Below are 20,281 nucleotides of genomic sequence, written 5' to 3' on the forward strand. Positions count from 1 at the left end.
AAATAAAGACTCTCTGCTCACCTTCATTCTTTCATTCCTCTTTATTCCCACCTCTGGACCAAACTCCCACACTTTCTTCAATCGCACTCTTCCCTCCAGGTCTTCAAAACAAAAGTTCACCACCATCTCATATCTTCCCTCAAATACAACCTTAATCAATTCTACCCCTGTTAAACCAGCTTAAACCCACCTCCTTCAAACTCCCTGTTTTCTTTCTTGAAATTCCATGTAGTCTCCTTTTGTTTATCCCATTTACGGCACCACCCCCAGCCCTCTCTCTTCCACAGATCTCCTGATGTTCCTGTTCCCTGCTGTTGTTGCGCTTCCCTCTCTCTTACCCCTCTTGTCTCCCACTCTCTTTATGATATGTTATATGTGTTAACTCTTATCGGAACCTCGACTTGGTACACAAAAAAACATGCTCTTCTGTAGCACTCAAATTGTGCCACAGCAGCAAAGTAAATATATATATATTAAACAAGTACACTAGTACAGATACATTCAAAGTGCACCGCCCCCATGCCAAATAAATAATTATCCTCCAGGCAGCATTGCGGAGGCTCCTTTGATGCCCGGCAATGGTACCATGCAGCTCATAGAGACTGTATTGGGAGGGAGAGCTGCACAATAATTGATTGATTAATTAATTGCATCATTAAAAATCAACAAATAATGATCATACAATATTTTCTTAATCAATTGGCCAACAGCATACCTAAACCACCGGTGCTTCATCAAAAGCTAACTTTTAAATAAATAATTAAATAAGTCATTAATCGAAAAAATTAATTAATTGATTAATCAATAAATAGTTAATCGATTATTGATTCATCAATAAATCAAAACTATCCATTATAGCCACATCACTTGATCACTGTCGTGTCCAAATATCAGCTTCTTAGTTCAAAAGGTGCTCGAGATATTGCCCAGATGAGAAAGAAAATAAATAATTAATGAATAATGAAAATAAATAAATAATAAGAATAAAATAATGAAATAACAAATCAATTGGCTAATAGAACACCTAAACCACCACCGTTTCATCCGAATCTGTAACTTTATTATTATTTTTTATTAATTATATCATTAATGGAATAATTAAATAATTAATCGATTAATTGATTAATCAATAAATGAAAAATAGCCTTTACAGCCAAATCACTTGGTCATTGGCATGTTCCCAACTCAAAATATCAGCTTCCTAACTCAAAAGGTGCCTGAGATAATGCCCAGTAAATAAGTACTTAATTAATCGATAATAATTAAGTTACTAATCAATTAACCCTTTGAGTACGGATGATGTCCAGTGCCGCAACCCATGAAAAAGTTTTGCGTACGGATGACGTTACTACACGTCATCGACTATACCTATAAATAGATCATCAGTATGTGGTTGCATTCCCGTACCAAAATGCCAAATTAATCCCATACCAAATCCCGTACTCAAAGGGTTAACTGATTAATCAAAAAACAAAAAATACCGTTTTTTTTTTTTTTACAAAGTACTTGCTCACTATTGTGCCCAAATTTCAGCTTCAAAGTTCAAAGGATGGTTGAAATATCGCCCGGGCAAACAAATAAGAAGAAACCGGAGTGAAAAACCGAGTACTCCCTTTCAGCATGCGTCATTGCCGGAGCCCCTTCGGTGCCCGGGAATGACGTTATGTAGCGCCTGGGGATGAAATAGGAAAGGAGCGGTGTACAATAAGTACTTAATTAATCGATAATAATTAAGTAACGAATCAACTAATTGATTAATCAAAAAACAAAAAATACCGTTTTTGACAAAGTACTTGCTCACTATTGTGCCCAAATTTCGGCTTCCTAGCTCAAAGGATGGCTGAGATATCGCCCGGACAAACAAACAAACAAACAAGCAAGAAAACAGCCAAAGTGAAAACTGACTACTCCCTTTCAGCGTGTGTTATTGCCGGGCCCCCTTCGGTGCCTGGCAATGACGTTTTGCAATGCCTGGAGATGACACAGGAAAGGAGCGGTGTACAATAAGTACTTAATTAATCGATAATAATTAACTAATCAACTAATTGATTAATCAAAAAACAAAAAATACAGTTTTTGACAAAGTACTTGCTTATTGTGGCCAAATTTTGGCTTCCTCGCTCAAAGGATGGCTGAGATATCGCCCGGACAAACAAACAAACAAACAAACAAACAAGCCAGAAGACAACCGGAGTGAAAACTGAGTACTCCCTTTCAGCGTGCGTTATTGCCGGGCCCCCTTCGGTGCCCAGCAATGATGTTATGCAGCGCTTGGAGATGACACAGGAAAGGAGCGGTGTACAACAAACAAGTACATAAAAACAAATTAATACGCTTGAGCGAAGTCAATGGAACACCATTACCAGTCCCCTCGCTTCCCACCAAAAGCAAGGTTGACAGAAAGCAAAACGTTCCGCCGAGTATTATGGAATATCAAATTTGGAGTTAAATATTTTTTCCTCATTTTGATCCCTGTGACCGATGATGGTGATGATGATGATGATCATTTGATCCCTTTATGGGAGCGAGACATGGGTAATGAACGTAGAGCAGCAACGAAGGCTGGAAAGGGTGGAAATGCGAATGGTTCGGTGGATGTGTGGAGTATCGTTGTGAGAGAGGAAGACAAATGATGAACTGCGAAAGATGATGGGAATAGAGCCTGTGATGGATGCTGTGAAGAGGAACAGGTTGAGATGGTTTGGTCATGTGTTGAGAAAGGATGAAAGTGACTGGTTGAGAAGAGTGATGGAAATGAATGTAGAAGGAAGTAGAGGACGGGGAAGACCAAGAAAGACTTGGCTAAAGATGGTCGAAGAAGAAATGCGGGCAAAGGGGTTAACAAGGGGAGATGCAGAAAATAGGGCAAAATGGAGAAGATTGTCATGGGGACCGCAAGGCTAACCCCCACTCTTGCAGGGAAAATGGCCTTAAAATGCCTGTTGTTGTTGTTGTTGTTGTTTTTGATCCCTGTGACCACGATTCCCCACACCTTGAGGCATAAACCTCTGTCAAACACGAGGGTCAAATCCGAAAAAACTGTTACATAATTCATGCGCCCCAAATGTTGATTGCATATACAACGTTTCATTAAAAATGTTTAGAAATGTGCCCGTAATTGCATTTTTTGGTATCTGACATTTTGATCCCACCCAGGAAGTGGCGTCAAAAATGATACTGCTTTTGCACCTTCATGTCATGTGGTAATCATAAATAACAAGTTTGGTGAATTTCTGCACAGCCGTTTAGGAGGAGATAGCATGACAAATGGACAGAAATAGCCAATTAAAACCCTTCCCTTTTTGAAATTATCAGAACATTTATTGGCAATTAGAAAGTTAAATAATGTTGAATATGTGACAAGAAAAATACGGCTCAAGGAGCTTGTGGATACAAGGGTGTATCCGAAATTAGCGTCACTCGCATTCTCAATCTAGTCAGTTCAGTTTTCCTCACCAAGGTGACACATCAATGATGATGCCATCATTCAAGGGAGACAAGGCCAACTGTCAGAATTTTCTTACGGACGATGCAGATTCCATAGTAACATTTGAAATGAGTAGGTGTGTGTTGGTGTGCTGGTGCTATGGTGAATTGAGTGAAATGAGTGTGCTGGTGCTATGGTAAATTTCTAAATTCCTCGCATTTATTTAGATTGAGGGTTGGAAGGAAGGGGGCTTCATTGCATCGATGGTGTAACTGTACCCCCCACCTCCCCCAGAAATTATCCCAAGAAGCAACCACGTGCAACATACAGATTAACAAAACAAGCCCTTACCAATTCCTGAAGCTCGCTCTTAAAGATTGAGTGGACACCAATAATGAATGGTGTGGGTGTGCTCAACACTTCAAGCAGGCTGCCTGGCAGGATTGGCACATAGGTGTAGCTACAAATGGGGAAAGGTAACAGGCCCATTATTCAACATGGCGCATTCAGTCGAAAAGACCCAAACTTGAAAGTACAGGTTAAACCAAATTTAGAAAAGGCGTACAACCAGAATCACAATCCTTGCATACTGCATTTCAAATGTGCCCCGAACCTATATTTGAGTGGGTAAACAACGGCAACGAGTGCTCGGCAAGCCTCGGTGAGGCGTTGGTAGCTGCTCGAATGGAAAAGGATCTTCTGCTCAGTGAGCACAGCACAGAACAGATGCAACACATTGTTAATTCCTGCAAAACAAAGCAAAAGGAAATGTACCATTCGTTAGGGGACAAGGACAACACTTATTTGGATGTCCATTTAGGAACAGGCTTCTTGAATAAATCACCATGTTTTCCCATAGTCTTAAAACCAACAAGGAAGTTATTTGGTTAAATAAGTGGTTGCAAGTATTGCATAAGCACCAAAAATATTCCGACAAAAGGTCTATTTCACACAGGACGGATACAATCCCGTGGTCTATTCGGCAAAGACAAGCAATCTAAGTTGACCATTTCACCCAGTCTTATTCCAAACAAGTAATAGATTGGGATCCAGGAACTTAAGCATGAGGCCAAAGCACAAGTTGCTTCAGAATGCTTCAGGATACTAGCCTTGAGTTTGAATTCCATGATGCAAACATTTTTTTTCTTCAGAATATATTGATGTCGTTCTTTCATAAATTGTTTGTGCAGTGATCTCACCAGTCTTGGGAACAAATAAATAAATAAAACAGGATTCAGTGTCTTCAATGTCATTTTTCCCTCCAGGGCTTCAAGACATCTGTTCACCACCATCTGAGATCATCCCCAATCCAAAACCGTTACCTTTTCAACCCCCGTTAACACTCCTCAAGTCCACCCTTTTGGATCGGAGACATTTTTCGAATTGACCACCAAAAACAATTCAATGTCAACCATCAACTGGAAAGCTTCTGGCAATCATGTTTTGGGATATTGTTTGATTTGTGTGGTATATATCTGAAAATTGGGAAAACAAACAATTCACGGTAGAAGGGACTTGCTACACAACTAAATAATAGAAGGAATGTGCAGTAACAACCAGGTATGCTGTGTCAGCGTGCAAATGCAATTACTATTACTCTAATAGCCTAATGGATATGTATTAGGAAAGTATACGTCATCCGAATACAGCCCATACTTGTCATCTTATGATTCTCGTCTCTTTGAACTGATCGAATAACTTCCTCTGGACCGTATTAGGTTTAGAATAGATCAGACCATGTCGCACAATAGATGCATACCATGGCCAAAGATTTCCGCTCCACATTGATAGTACAAGTATGTAAGTGTATGAAACGAAGATAAATCAACTACCCTATTATTTTATTCTCTAGAATTCTAGAAAGTCCAGGTCAACCTTGAACTATCCCCATGTATTACAGTAGAAAATGGATGCCTTATCATGTGTCCGAAATTACCTTTTTCTTCACTCTTTCTCTCAGTTTCTACCTGCACTCTGAAAACTTTGATACTTTGGCAGCCTAAAGATAGGAAAAGCTTGAAACCACAATTATGACAGATAATGAGACAAAAAAAGCCAAAAGACAGGATGTGAGTTTTACTGGACAAATTGTAATGAGAAAAATGTAAATTGGTATGGAGCTTGCATATCAGGAAGCCAGCCCATGTGGCAACATGAGAAAATCCTGTTTGTGCGTTGCTGTCTGGTTTTATCGTCGTCTGTGACTGTCAGCTGACAAAAGAGGGGGGACCAGCTGCAGACATCATTAACTCCATCATTTAACCCGTTCTTGACCCTGGCGACCTTTTCTTGTTGTACGTGACGGCTGTGACATCTACGTCAACATCTGACGCATCCCTCTAATATCACACATTCTGCCATTGCCTGCACGTCCGCCATCCACTGGCTCCAACTTACCTCCCAGCGATCCCAGACGCCTCAAACCTCCTGTACACATCCGCCCAACGTGCGTTAGACAGAATTTGCCACAAACAGGAAATTACACGAAAGGAGCGGAAGCTTCACACTGTGGAAGCGGGAATTACTGACCAGGGGAACAAGATTTAGCAATTTCCAGTTTCAACAGTTGCGCTGCAAGGATGTAAAGAACCCAAACGATATAACTGAGCTTTCTGGAAACGAGCATGTATCTGAAAAATATATGATCAAAAGAGATCATAAAAAAAGTCAAAACAACAATGGCATTCCTGTTAACTTAGCAAAAGTTGCTCGAGATAAAATTCCAATGGGAAAGGGAAAAGAAGAGGGGTCGTGGTAGACAAAAGAATTACAGTTACTGTTACATGGAATGTTGTTTTTAAGGATGTAAAAATAAGAATAAAATACATGCACACTCACACAAATACCTCTCAAATGAAACAAACTTTCTAATGCAAAACTAGATTTGGCCACAAGACCCCAAAAGTTGGGAGTGAGGATAGAACACCTCTTTAGGGGGAGGGCAGATTAGGTGAATATTCAAGCAATTCCCTTTTCTGGCAATAGATAAGAATTTCAAACGGAACATCAAAGTCACTAGATACAATCATTTGTTGAAAATGGGCGGCATATAAAATAAAAGGTTATCATGAAACCTGGGAAATGTTCATGGCAATGAAAGCCAGGACCTTATAAAACTGGAAGAAGATATGTGTTCACATTAAAGTGATTTCGTATTTAAACACTTCCAGAAATTTCAGCCGACTCGAAGAAATAACAATGAATGAACAACTGCATTTTCAAATCCAGCAGGTTATAACAGCATCACAAGCAAACCTTATTCCGATGATAACATCAACGCAAAGTAAAAACAAACTCCATCGTTTCGCCTGAGATTCCAATAGAAATATCGAAATATACTGTTACAAAGCTGGAACAGATTTTAAAAAAAGAAGCTAATAGAGAGAGAAAACGACTTCCCAAACTCAACGTCAAAGTGATGCCTTGATAAATTCAAGTCCCTGTAAATGAAATAAGATGCAAAAGGAGGATGAGGTTTCGTACATTTAACCATTTAGCAAAGAAAATGCGGTTCCATGCTCAGAAATCACTTTTCCAAAAAACGATCAAAACAAAGATATTATATTGTTCACTTTTCAGTAGTGAGCAGTGACAGCAGGAAGTTGTCCATTGTTACATCCTCTAAGATATGTTTTGGCCTGATGTGAAATGAAGCAAGTTTTTGAAGGACAAAGGAAGTAAAAGACACCAGCAAAGGAGGGGAAGGCAGGGGGAGCGGGAAGGGGAGGTCGTTGATAAGACGAGTGAGAAATGTTGCTGAAAATGAAATTACAATGGTGCAAATAATTGCAAGAAAAACACCAAAAATTATGAAATGAAAATTCTCTGCCTCCCATCACCGATCCGAAAATGTACTCTTCACCACTACCCACCCACAATTGATACCAAAGCACACAATTGTTCTGGGCTTTTTCTGGGCCCTGTGCTTTTTCTGGTCTTCATCAATGATCTCTCCGACTCTCTTGAAAATCCTCTCTATCTCTTTGCTGACGACTCTACTCTCTGTCGCTCCATTCCTCAACCCTCAGATCGGCAGTCTGCAGCCTCCTCACTCTCTGCAGACCTGGACAAAATCACAGACTGGGCAAACAAGTGGAACATGTCTTTCAATCCTGACAAATCTCACACTCTTACTCTGTCTCTCCGAAAAGACCGACTGGACAACCCTCCCATCCACTTTCTGAATAATCCTCTCCAAGAAGTTCTGTCACTCAAGCTTTTGGGTCTCACTATCTGCCATGATCTTTCCTGGGAAAAACACATTTCAAATCTGGCCTCCAAAGCCAGTCGCCGACTGGACATCCTCCGTCATGCGAAGTCCTTCCTTGGCACACCTGAGCTCCTCACCACATACAAGGCTTTCATCCACAGCTCAATGGAATACTGCTCTCCCCTCTGGGCTGGTGCTCCTGCCTCACACCTAGCTCGTCTTCACGCTGTTGAAACCAAAACGTTCAGAATCATTGGAATCTCCCGTGATGAAGCTACCTCCAAGGGCCTTTCACTTACTCACCGCAGGCAGGTTGGTGGTCTTTCTGTCTTCTACCAACTCCTCTCCGGCACAAGATCCGCCTGCAACCCTCTTGTGGTTAAACTGCCAAAATCAAGACTCTCTGCTCACCTTCACTCCTCTTTCCTCCCGGCTCTGGAACAAACTCCCCCCCTCTCTTCAATCCCACTCCTCCCTCCAGGTCTTTAAAACAGCTGTTCACCACCATCTCTTATCTTCCCCCATCCAAAACCTTGATCTTTTCTACCCCCGCTAATTTCACCCCAAATCCACTTTTTTGAAATACCAACTTCTTTCCTGGAATTCCTTGGTGTCCTTGTGTTTATACTTCTCCCACCCCCCCCCCCCCCCCAAACCCTCTCCCTCCCACACATTCCCGATGTCCCTGCTCTCAAATGTTGTGTTTATGTGCTTCCCCTTCTCTCCCCATCTTGTCTACCGCTCCCCTTTTTATATACTTTGTTTATTTGTCTGTTTGATTTGTTTGTGTGATAAATGTTAGCTCTTTCACAAGCCTCGATTATGTATACAAAAAAATAATAATAATAATGCTGTCTTCCCCCATGCACTTCTCAAAGTCCTACCTGCCCGAGACGATCCTGTGCCCCCACCTTCAACCTCCTCTTTCCTTTGTCGAGCTGACATTTAGCGAAAAGCAAAAAAATCAAAGCAGCGGGATCACAAAGAGAGCAAACTTACCAGATTATTTATGCAATGACGGTGATGTGTTTTTCCCCCATACAAAAATATCTGAAAGGTTTTCTATCAGAAAACACAGACAAAGAGAGCTGGAGGCAAAGCGAGATGGAGGCAAAGAGAGATGGAGGCAAAGAGAGATGGAGGCAAAGAGAGATGGAGGCAAAGAGAGATGGAGGCAAAGAGAGATGGAGGCAAAGAGAGATGGAGGCAAAGAGAGATGGAGGCAAAGAGAGATGGAGGCAAAGAGAGATGGAGGCAAAGAGAGATGGAGGCAAAGAGAGATGGAGGCAAAGAGAGATGGAGGCAAAGAGAGATGGAGGCAAAGAGAGATGGAGGCAAAGAGAGATGGAGGCAAAGAGAGATGGAGACAAAGAGAGATGGAGGCAAAGAGAGATGGAGGCAAAGGCAGATGGAGGCAAGGACAGGTGGAGGCAAGGACAGGTGGAGGCAAGGACAGGTGGAGGCAAGGACAGGTGGAGGCAAGGACAGGTGGAGGTAAGGACAGGTGGAGGTAAGGACAGGTGGAGGTAAGGACAGGTGGAGGTAAGGACAGGTGGAGGTAAGGACAGGTGGAGGTAAGGACAGGTGGAGGTAAGGACAGGTAGAGGTAAGGACAGGTGGAGGTAAGGACAGATGCAGGCAAAAAGAGATGGAGGCAGAGAGAGATGGAGGCAAAGAGAGATGGAGGCAAAGAGAGATGGAGGCAAAGAGAGATGGAGGCAAAGAGAGATGGAGGCAAAGAGAGATGGAGGCAAAGAGAGATGGAGGCAAAGAGAGATGGAGGCAAAGAGAGATGGAGGCAAAGAGAGATGGAGGCAAAGAGAGATGGAGGCAAAGAGAGATGGAGGCAAAGAGAGATGGAGGCAAAGAGAGATGGAGGCAAAGAGAGATGGAGGCAAAGAGAGATGGAGGCAAAGAGAGATGGAGGCAAAGAGAGATGGAGGCAAAGAGAGATGGAGGCACAGAGTTATGGAGGCAAAGAGATATGGAGGCAAAGAGAGATGGAGGCAAAGAGAGATGGAGGCAAAGAGAGATGGAGGCAAAGAGATATGGAGGCAAAGAGAGATGGAGGCAAAGAGAGATTGAGGCAAAGAGAGATGGAGGCAAAGAGAGATGGAGCCAAAGAGAGATGGAGGCGAAGAGAAATGGAGGCAAAGAGAAATGGAGGCAAAGGCAGATGGAGGCAAAGGCAGATGGAGGCAAAGGCAGATGGAGGCAAAGGCAGATGGAGGCAAAGGCAGATGGAGGCAAGGACAGGTGGAGGTAAGGACAGGTGGAGGTAAGGACAGATGGAGGCAAAAAGAGATGGAGGCAAAAAGAGATGGAGGCAAAAAGAGATGGAGACAAAAAGAGATGGAGACAAAAAGAGATGGAGATGGAGGTAAGGACAGATGGAGGTAAGGACAGATGGAGGCAAAAAGACATTGAGGTAAAAAGAGATGGAGGCAAAAAGAGATGGAGGCAAAAAGAGATGGAGGCAAAAAGAGATGGAGGTAAGGACAGATGGAGGCAAAAATAGATGGAGACAAAGAGAGAAGATGGAAAAGGTAGGCAGAGTCAAAGGCAAGTAGAGACAAAGGTAGGCAGAGGCAAAGGTAGGCAGAGGCAAAGGTCGGCAGAGGCAAAGGTCGGCAGAGGCAAAGGTCGGCAGAGGCAAAGGTCGGCAGAGGCAAAGGTCAACAGAGGCAAAGGTCGGCAGAGGCAAAGGTGGGCAGCGGCAAATGTAGGCAGAGGCAAAGGTAGGCAGAGGCAAAGGTAGGCAGAGGCAAAGGTAGGCAGAGGCAAAGGTAGGCAGAGGCAAAGGTGGGCAGAGGCAAAGGTGGGCAGCGGCAAATGTAGGCAGAGGCAAAGGTAGGCAGAGGCAAAGGTCGGCAGAGGCAAAGGTCGGCAGAGGCAAAGGTCGGCAGAGGCAAAGGTAGGCAGAGGCAAAGGTCGGCAGAGGCAAAGGTCGGCAGAGGCAAAGGTCGGCAGAGGCAAAGGTCGGCAGAGGCAAAGGTAGGCAGTGGCAAAGGTGGAGAGAAACAAAGGTGGATAGAGACAAAGGTAGACAGAGGCAGAAACAGAGAGATTGAGACAGAGACAAATAGATAAAGAGAGAGAAAAACAGGCAGAGACAAAGACAGAGATAGACAAACGAGGGAAAAACAGGCAGACAGAGACAGACGAGCAGGATGAGCAGGATGAGGAAAACGTGAGATAAAACAAAGATTCGGTTTCTATATTCGTAGTTCATGTTCAAACACGCAGAAAGCAAGACCAAGTTGCAAGTGGCAATAAACTACTCTTTGGTACATGTTAATTGCAGGCATCGGAGCAGTGAAACAAAACACACCTGCCAACACGTGGGTGGCACAGTGCATATATTCCTGGAGGCTCGAGACAAATTGTTTGTCATAATTGCGCACAAGTACAATCCTGGCAGATTTAGTGGATGAAAAAAAAATCCCAAGTGAGGTAAGCAAGCAACCATCTTAACTTCAAAGGGTTGGTAAGACCTATTGAATCATTAACTGTCATTACTGGGAATCAATCTTAAGAACTACATCAGCAATACTTCACACTAACAAAAACATGGTGCAGCAGCTGGAGAAGGTCTATAAAAGAATTACAGCTTTGTGACTGTGGGGCTAGCAGGATAACCAAAAGGTATGTGCACTCACCTGTTAGCTGTCCAGGCTGGGGTAGAATCTCAACATAGCTATACACTGTCATCCTGGTGATTGATCACGGTGTTTTTGCCGTCCCTCGGATGGACGTAACACTGGGCGTTTTATCTGCCAGCATTAGTTGGTGGACGTTTAAAATCACACCGTATCCTTCGTAAAGAGTGGGCAAGCTATCTGCAGCACCCTGAACCAATTACAAATTCTTGTCACCTTCAGCCGAAAGCCATAAGGCCTGGCTAGCCAGCTTGTGAAGGACTTGCGCCAAAAACGTTCCCTGGCTGACCCCACAAGAAAGTGGGAATAATTGGGGCTGTTAACGTAATAGTAGTAGTATTGTGCATGTGCCACAATGCTATTTTGCACAAACTCCTTTAAAAAAGAAAAGTGGAAAAGGGTTTTAAGGATGATGTTCAACACTATTATGTTCACGTAATGACAAATAAGACAACAGCATTCCAAAAGTACACACTTATATTGTATAAATAAAAAATGTGTAAATTACCCCAGAAAACTATTACGACGCTCCAGGAAGACAACCAGAAAGGATGATGACGAACCATGCAAGAACAGTCAAAGTCATAATCAGTGTTGCCAGAACTCAACAGCACTTTGGCCTTTTCTTTTTGGTTTAAGAACATTCGAAAACTCAAAAGGTCTCTTGAGTCAATCACCCCATTCAAAATAAATTTCCAGATAACGTATAAAAGTTCTCTCCAACTTTTAATCGTCATGTCATTTAGGAACCAGAACGACACTCGGTGGAGTGCATACCTCTGCCAAGCTGAAGTTTACATTTTGTATTCCACCGATAGGCCAGATGAAGAATCCAGCCAGATGAACAGGTGAAGAATCACTTAAAAGATTCTAGCATCAGGATCCAGATCTTCAACAAAATCCAATAATTTCGTCATCATCAGACACACAACCTGTCCATCAAATTTTGTCCGAATGGATCCACAACTTTTTGAGATATCCTGCTCGCAGACAGACAAACACAAACAGACAGGGGTGAAAACATAACAGACAGGGGTGAAACATAAACACCTGCATACAATCCATCTTTGTTGGCGGAGGTAAACATACGAAGCCTGAATAAATCGTTTCCCTAAACATAGCACCTCCAACAACCCCGAAAGAAAAGCTGAGTGCAACCTTTTTTTTTTTGAAATCCAAGATCAATTATATTTAAAGGTAACGGAAATGTCCATTCAGGTTGTCATAAAAGATTTGTGAAAAACTCAAAATTACTTCCTTTGGCAATTTTAAGGACCACAAATTTTTTGAAGACGCAAATCATTGTTGGTCTGTTTGCGTGCTTTTGTCATACTCGTTGCCAAAGTATATAAACATTTTCTGACGAAGCCTTGTTGTCTCCTGTTCTTATTATCAATGTCCTCTTACCAACAAGGTACAAAGCCTGCAGAAGCAATATAAAAAGGATCCACCTGCCTACAATATAAAAAGGATCCACCTGCATACAATATAAAAAGGATCCACCTGCATACAATATAAAAAGGATCCACCTGCATACAATATAAAAATGATCCACCTGCATACAATATAAAAAGGATCCAACTACATACATCTCTAGATCTTTGCATCCTCCTTGGTTTTTTTTTGGGGGGGGGGGGGTTTCTATGTTGGAGGCTCCAGGAACGGACTCTATTGCCCTCATCGAGGCCAGGCTTTAAATAAAAGAAGAAAAACATACGATGAAAAGTGTATGATGTTTGTTTACAGAAAGAGAGATTGAAGCTGGCCAGGTAGCTGTAGTTTGAGTGGGACAAAGTATTTTGTTTTGTTTTGTTTTTATGGATATCACCCCAGACAAGGCATACAGCCACTCTAGGTAAGGGGCTAAGCGAAGTTAGATAAAGTAAAAAAAATAAAAGCATAAAGCAAAACAAAATAAAAAGAAAAAGAAAAAGGAAAAAAATAAATAAATAACAAGAAAACATCCAAGGCACAAGACATAAAGTTTAAAGTTCTGAAGTAGCAGAGGTCGGGTAAAATGCGATTCAATCTCAAAGATGGAGGAAGTATGAATTGACATTCCTCTTAAAGCAGAGTAAATCGTAGGATAATGGGAAGCATGTTACAGGCAGTGAATTCCAAAGCGAGACAGCACGAGGGATAAAACTATCTGCATAGCCTTTCGTTCAGCACTTTGGATCAGCTATAGTGTATGGGTGAGCAGAGATGGCAAACAGAGTCTTGCGTCCAAACACTCGTATGGGAGGAACCAAGTTAGAAAGTCCAACAGAACATTTGCCATGAAAATGTCTGTAGAACAAATCAAGAGTGGCAATCGACCTATGGTGAGAGAGTGGTTGAAGTGTTGAACCCATCTCCACACCAACCAGGTTGACGATGCGTTTCTGGAGCCTATCAAGTAAAGATAAAGTGGCAGGCTGGTGCTCCAGCCCAAATGTGACAACAATACTCCATGAGGGGACGTATAGTTGCCTTATACAGGTACAAAAATGGCCTCAAGAGGTAAATACCTCTGTGTTCGATAAAGACAACCAACTCGCTTGGAAGCACTCTTCGCAATACCAGAAATGTACTTATCCCAACAGAGGTTAGAAGACATGTCAAAGAAGCCAAAGCTCCGATGATTCTGTTAAGGGTGAAGATCCCATGTGCACAGAAGGGAAAGACCTGTTTCTAGAATGAGATATAGACAACAGTTTAGTTTTCTTTACATTGAAGGTTACCAGCCAGTCGTACCCCCAACTTCAACACATTCTCCAAATCATTGTCCAGAGAAACTCCAACCTCATTACGAGTGGCGTTCAGTGAATCAGCAGATGTACAGTAGAGTGAGGAGTCATCAGCATACATGGCTAGCTGAGATGGAACATCATCAGGAAGATCATTGATATAAAGAAGGAACAATGTGGGACCAAGGACAGAACCCTGTGGAACACCAGAATTGATGGAGCAACTAGGAGAAGATTGACCCTCAAGTATCACCTTCATCTTGCGATTTATAAGGAAAGTTGAGATGATTGAAAGCATCACTCCAGATACACCATATGACTGAAGCTTGTGGAGCAGACCCCTGTTCCAAACTTTATCAAAGGCCTTTGAGATATCCAAAGCAACTAATCGAGCTTCACCTTGAGCTCCAATGCCCTGTTGAAATGATGGGTAATTAAGGATAGCAGATCACCAGTATAGCGAGAATAGCAAAAGACACTGGCAGTCAGTGAGAAGTTCATTGTCCTCCAGATGGCTGAGAAGTTGATCATTGATGAAGCATTCAAATACCTTACTTATTACAGAAAGCAGGCTGATGGGGCGATTGTTACTTGGTTCAGAATGCTCACCAGCACACCCTTGAAAACAGGGACAACAAAAGCCACTTTCCATGATGAAGGAAACACTGAAACAGACAAGCACATGTTGAATAGCTTGGCAAGAATCTATACAAGTTCGGGACAACACATCTTCAATAAAATCACAGGGATTCCATCAGGACCAGTTGCTTTTGAGGCATCTTGGGTACAAATAATTCTGGCAACCTTCTTAGGAGTAATAAATGGAACAAGAATATCAGAGTCTGGACGAGATGGAAAATCAGGAAGAGGGTATCCCTGATCATTGAGTGTTGAATTTGAAACAAAGCGGTTTGAAAAAAGGTTAGCTTTATCCAGAGGTGAAGTAACAACCTCTGGTTCATGAAAAAGAGAGGAGGCAGAGCATCGGCAACACAATCACCAGGGTTATAACACAAAGAGATCAAGCAGGTATCTTCCATCAGAAGCACAGTCAGGAATGTGAGTGGGGGAGGAAACAATTTGGGTGAGGTTTTGAGAGATTGAGAAATTATAGGCATTGATACCAGGAAGGTCAGTATTGCAAGAGTGTAACAACCACTCCTTGTGGTGAATGTTGAAGTCAACAAATATCATGATGTGTGCAGAAGGATGGAGTAAAATAGGCCTGTCAATGCTGTCTGAGATTGCCTCGAGCGATCAAGAGGGAAAGGAAGGTGAGCGATACAGAAATAAGAGATATGTTGTTGAATGCAGGAGAGCAAGGTGGAAACACATCAACTCGAGAGCCACTTTCAAGAGAGTTTTCATGAGCTAAAGGGAGAGAATCGTTAACATAGATACCAAGACCATGAGAAGGAGGGTGATCAAGTCGGTGAAAAATGTAACCAGGTAGCTTGAAAGAAATGCAGAAGATACCACTGTCCAACCGACACTCAGATAGAGCCAGCAGGTCAGGTGAGTTAAGCTGAACAAAAGCTTGCAAAGTAGAAAAGTTGGAGCTAAAGCCCCTGACATTGGAAAAGCAAATATGAAAAGGATTTGAGCGTTACTGCGCACGGGCAGGTGGATTAGCACGTGCAGGAAGAGATCTGTTCCTCGTGCAGGCAGAGAAAGTAAGACCAGCAATCCTGACACGGAGAGTGCAAGATGGTTCCGGGCACCACTTTAATGCTCTTAAGTCCGAACGGTAGTACTACCCTAAGCGGCTGCTGGCTACAACCTACTACCTAAAAACTGGTCCAACCAGAGACCAACCAGAAACAGGTGTTTTTTAGAAGACACAATCTCCTTACTAGGTTGGCTCCTGAAGGAAGCTCATAAGGTACCCATGGATGTTAAGTTGGGGTCCCATCTACCAGCCTTAGTTGGTGAACGTCAAAGACACCATGGTGTCCTTCACAAATAAGAGCTGAGTGAGCTATCGCTGGCACCATGAGCAAATTCCAAATTTCTGACCCCAACCTACAGAGGGCACTGCATCAGCAGCAAAGCTGCACCCCTCAACCAATGATGCTGCCCTACAGCCTTGTGCTGCATACAAAATAAAAGGTCTTGTCCTATCCGTCCATCACTTGTCGAACAGCCTTGGAGAGTAAATGGTGGAAGGTGATGGGATGTTTCTTTTCAGTTTTGGCTAATGTGTTTCTGGCTAATATGTTTCTTTGGTGCTTTAAGTAAAATGTTCCCACCAAGCATGCTGAAAATGATATACATAGTACTTTCAGCCAAGTACAGCTTATGTTCCAAACTGAGCATCATCTTTGATCAAATTTAGCTTGAAACCCCCTGCAAAGGATTCAATAATTTGCTGTGAGGAACACAGTTTAACATTCACCAAAACAGCATTCGTTGCAATCTGAGGAAAGATGAACAACAGAACAAAGCAAAGCAAGTCAAGGTTGATCCAATAAACAATGTAATGAAGGCAAAATGAAACACATTGTGAAGACTATAAAGTAAATTGGTGAAGTGACCACGAGCACAACGATGGTTACGTGAAGTTAATCTTTTATTGGTCTCCGGGAACCTGGAGCCTTTGGGCTGTCCGGCCAGCTCCAGGGAGACGCCACCTGTGAATCATGTTTGGCTCACGGTTTTCCATCACATTTTTAGAGCAAAACTATAGGTCAGCTTCAAAATTGCAGAACGAAAATAACAAAATATTTGACAAACAAAAGGAGGCTTTTTGGATGGTATCCTGGAGGTTTACCAACCCCCTACCTATCTCTAGTGTTAGTGCAAAATATGGTTTGTAAAATTTGCAAAGCAGAGCAGTTTAACAGCAATGCTTTAATCCATTACAAGTACAGTACAGTGCAACCCTCACCAACCCAAGAAAACTTAACCATCATATTTACTTAGCCATCATATTTGCACACCCATTTATGCTAGTCTTGATACAGCTGCTTACTCAGTGTGTTGATCAACCAGAAGCTGTAACAAAAATCACATTATAGCAACAGAAAATCACATTCACAATGTAAAATTTCTGTTACTTAATTTATGAGAAAGACAATGCCAGTACATGTCCATGTTTCCGGTTATTTGTCATTGTAATATGGAACAGAGGAGGGAAGATTGGGGGAAGGAAAAGGTAAGGAGATCAGCAAGTTCACAATGGCATCCAACTATGCTCGAATCGCCTAAATACGGAAGTGAGCCAGACTTTCCGGCCTTGCCGTTTTTATGCGCACAACCAGGTGCTTGTTAAAGGAGATTAGGGCGTATCACAAGAATCGCAAACATGAGAATTAGGAAAACATTTGGAGAAAAGGAAAGGGAGCTCTTTATGCTTGATAAGTAGCATGGTCTTTTGTTAGTGCAATCTTAATGGGATTAAAATATAAAACGTTTGCTCTGTGTGTACTTTAATATCATCATAGCAACATGGTACAGCCATGAAAGAGGAATATCAACCCCGTAATATTGAGTGGTAAAAACATACCAGACTCGGAGGTGTAATGGTTACAGTTCCAAATCTGGAAGTTTGGCAGTCAGACCCAAACCCTAGCCAAGTCGTACCAGACTAAAAATGGTACACGCTGCTTCCTTGCTTGACACGACTCAGCAAATAAAGAGGACAGAGCAAGGACAAGCAGCCATAAGTTGGCAACCGTTGCAGAAGATTGATGATCTGAACAGGCTCAAAACTGCGTTTAAGTTCCTTGTAAGGAAACGTGTGTATATATACAGTTCCTTGTAAGGAAACGTGTGTATATATACAGTCACGTGAAAAAGTAAGTACACCCCATGTAAAGTTTTGACTTTTTAAACATATTTCAACATACAGCTATTTGATCTTCATTTCAACAATATTGACAGATAAAGGTGATATAATATAACAAATATCATGAAACATTTACATTTTGTCGTGCATTGTGTAATTTAAATAAACATTTATGCAAATTTCGCATGTGGAAAAAGTAAGTACACCCCTACATTAGGGTGGTCCTTATTCCTCAACATTCGGATTTTCTAAGCTCCAACCCCCGGGATTCATTGGAATAGTCGAGAAAACTCTCCTGGTGAACTTTTTTTTCCAATCGGACAACATTTACCCCTCCCTCATCGACCTTGAAGTTTCACCCTGAGGAATAAAAACAACAATCCTTGGGAAAAAAATTTTGTGCCATTTATTCCCAAAATGTTAGCTTATAACACACAACATACAGTATTTGATAAATGGTTACCTCATTACACAGTTAAATGTATTAAACTATAACAAAAATCTTAAGCAAAATGTCCCACAAGGCTCCTAGGCCCGTCCGACTTAGTGCTCCTGCTCCTGCTGGGCGGCCACACCAGCAGCCACGGTCTTCTTCTGGAGTCCGGGAACTCCGCGCGATGGCGAGAGACAACTTGGAGGAGAAATTGCAGTTGCTCATCAACCTGAGTTAGCATTCGGTTGTATTCCTGGATGAGGGCAACTCCTCGCTCTGCGTTGTCGTTGATGACTGCTATCCCCTGCACAAAGGCCGCCGCTGTCCGGAAGTCTTCCCGCTGCAGCCAGGTCGCGGGATCGGTGTCGAGGAAGCCGTCTTCCAGGCGCAGCTTCTGGAAGAACCGTCGCGTGTTGGTTGATGCCATGTCTTGCAGTTGGAGTCCTGAGACGTCTTGGCTGGGCAGCTTTGGGCGCTTCGCTGGAGATTCATCTCCCACCGTAGTGTGAAGTGAGGTGAGTATTTGCCTCTTCTCCTCCACCGTGACCAGGGGGTCAAAGAGCGCCAGAGCGACAAGCTCCTCCTAGAGGTACCACAGGTGCCCTTGCAGCTTGGTCAGAGCTGCCTTGCCCACGTCCCGATTGACGTCCATGTAGGTCGTCAAATCCTTCAGCAGTTGCAGGTCATGTCGAGGGGCAGCTGCGGCCTCCGGAGCCAGTGTCCAGGCTTTCGCGTACAGGCGACTGTTGCACTCATCCAGGAATACAACCGAATGCTAACTCAGGATGATGAGCAACTGCAATTTCTCCTCCAAGTTGTCTCTCGTCCTCGCGCGGAGTTCCCGGACTCCAGAAAGAAGACCGTGGCTGCTGGTGTGGCGGCCCAGCAGGAGCAGGAGCACTAAGTCGGACGGGCCGAGGAGCCTTGTGGGACATTTTGCTTAAGATTTTTGTTATAGTTTAATACATTTAACTGTGTAATGAGGTAACCATTTATAAAATACTGTATGTTGTGTGTTATAAGCTAACATTTTGGTAATAAATGGCACAAAAATTTTTTTCCAAGGATTGTTGATTTTATTCCTCAGGGTGAAACTTCAAGGTCGATGAGGGAGGGGTAAATGTTGTCCGATTGGAAAAAAAAAGTTCACCAGGAGAGTTTTCTCGACTATTCCAATGAATCCCGGGGGTTGGAGCTTAGAAAATCCGAATGTTGAGGAATAAGGACCACCCTACCCTACATTTATCACTACTTCAAATACCTAAAATTAGAATCAGGTGCACCAGCTCAAGTGCAAATGATTAGAACATCGTTAGAGAGGATCTTGAAGGAACCTGTCTTATTTAAACCTCAGACATTTCGTTTGGTTTGCTCTTTGTTGTTGAAGTGTGCGGCGTCACCATGCCGAGATCAAAAGAACTCTCTGAGGCCTTCAGAAAGAAGGTTATAGATGCCTACGAGTCTGCGAAGGGATTTAAAAAGATCTCCAAACAATTTGAAATCAATCATTCAATTGTCCGGAAGATCATTTACAAGTAGAGAAGATTCCAAACAACTGCCAACTTGTTCAGGCCAGGCCGCCCCAGCAAGTTCAGCCCGAGAGCAGACCGCAAGATGCTGAAAGAAGTCTCTAAGAACCCCAGAATGTCATCACAGGACCCACAGGTAGCTCTTGCCACTGTTGATGTCAAAGTGCACGACTCTACCATTAGAAAGAGGCTGCACAAATTTGATCTGCATGGGAGGTGTGCCAGGAGGAAACCTTTGCTGTCCAGAAAGAACATCAGGGCAAGACTAAAGTTTGCCAATGAACACCTAGGCAAAGACCAGCACTTCTGGAACAATGTGCTCTGGACAGATGAGTCAAAGGTAGAGCTATTTGGCCACAGTACCAGAAGACATGTTTGGCGAAAACCAAAGACAGCATTTGGCCACAAGAACCTGATACCAACTGTAAAGCATGGTGGTGGAAATATTATGGTTTGGGGCAGCTTTGCTGCATCAAGGCCTGGGCAGCTCACCATCATAGGATCCAC

The 20,281-nt window shown here is 42.8% G+C and overlaps 1 protein-coding gene across 1 annotated transcript in view; it reads right to left on the bottom strand.

Moving 5' to 3' along the window:
* Positions 1-4,842, bottom strand: part of LOC144889363 (myotubularin-related protein 13-like) — a 32,395-nt gene extending 27,553 nt beyond the window's left edge. The window contains exons 1-5 of the mRNA XM_078769561.1: positions 4,784-4,842; positions 4,381-4,630; positions 4,272-4,287; positions 4,041-4,173; positions 3,779-3,887 (exon numbers count right to left, since the gene is read on the bottom strand). Coding sequence (XP_078625687.1) covers positions 3,779-3,887; positions 4,041-4,173; positions 4,272-4,287; positions 4,381-4,630; positions 4,784-4,842 — 567 coding nt within the window. The remainder of the gene's footprint in view (positions 1-3,778; positions 3,888-4,040; positions 4,174-4,271; positions 4,288-4,380; positions 4,631-4,783) is intronic.
* Between the last annotated feature and the right edge of the window lie 15,439 nt (positions 4,843-20,281).

Source organism: Myxine glutinosa, unplaced genomic scaffold, assembly GCF_964187855.1.
Source record: "Myxine glutinosa unplaced genomic scaffold, kmMyxGlut1.1 SCAFFOLD_3106, whole genome shotgun sequence".
In the NCBI taxonomy this organism is placed as follows: Eukaryota; Metazoa; Chordata; class Myxini; order Myxiniformes; family Myxinidae; genus Myxine; species Myxine glutinosa.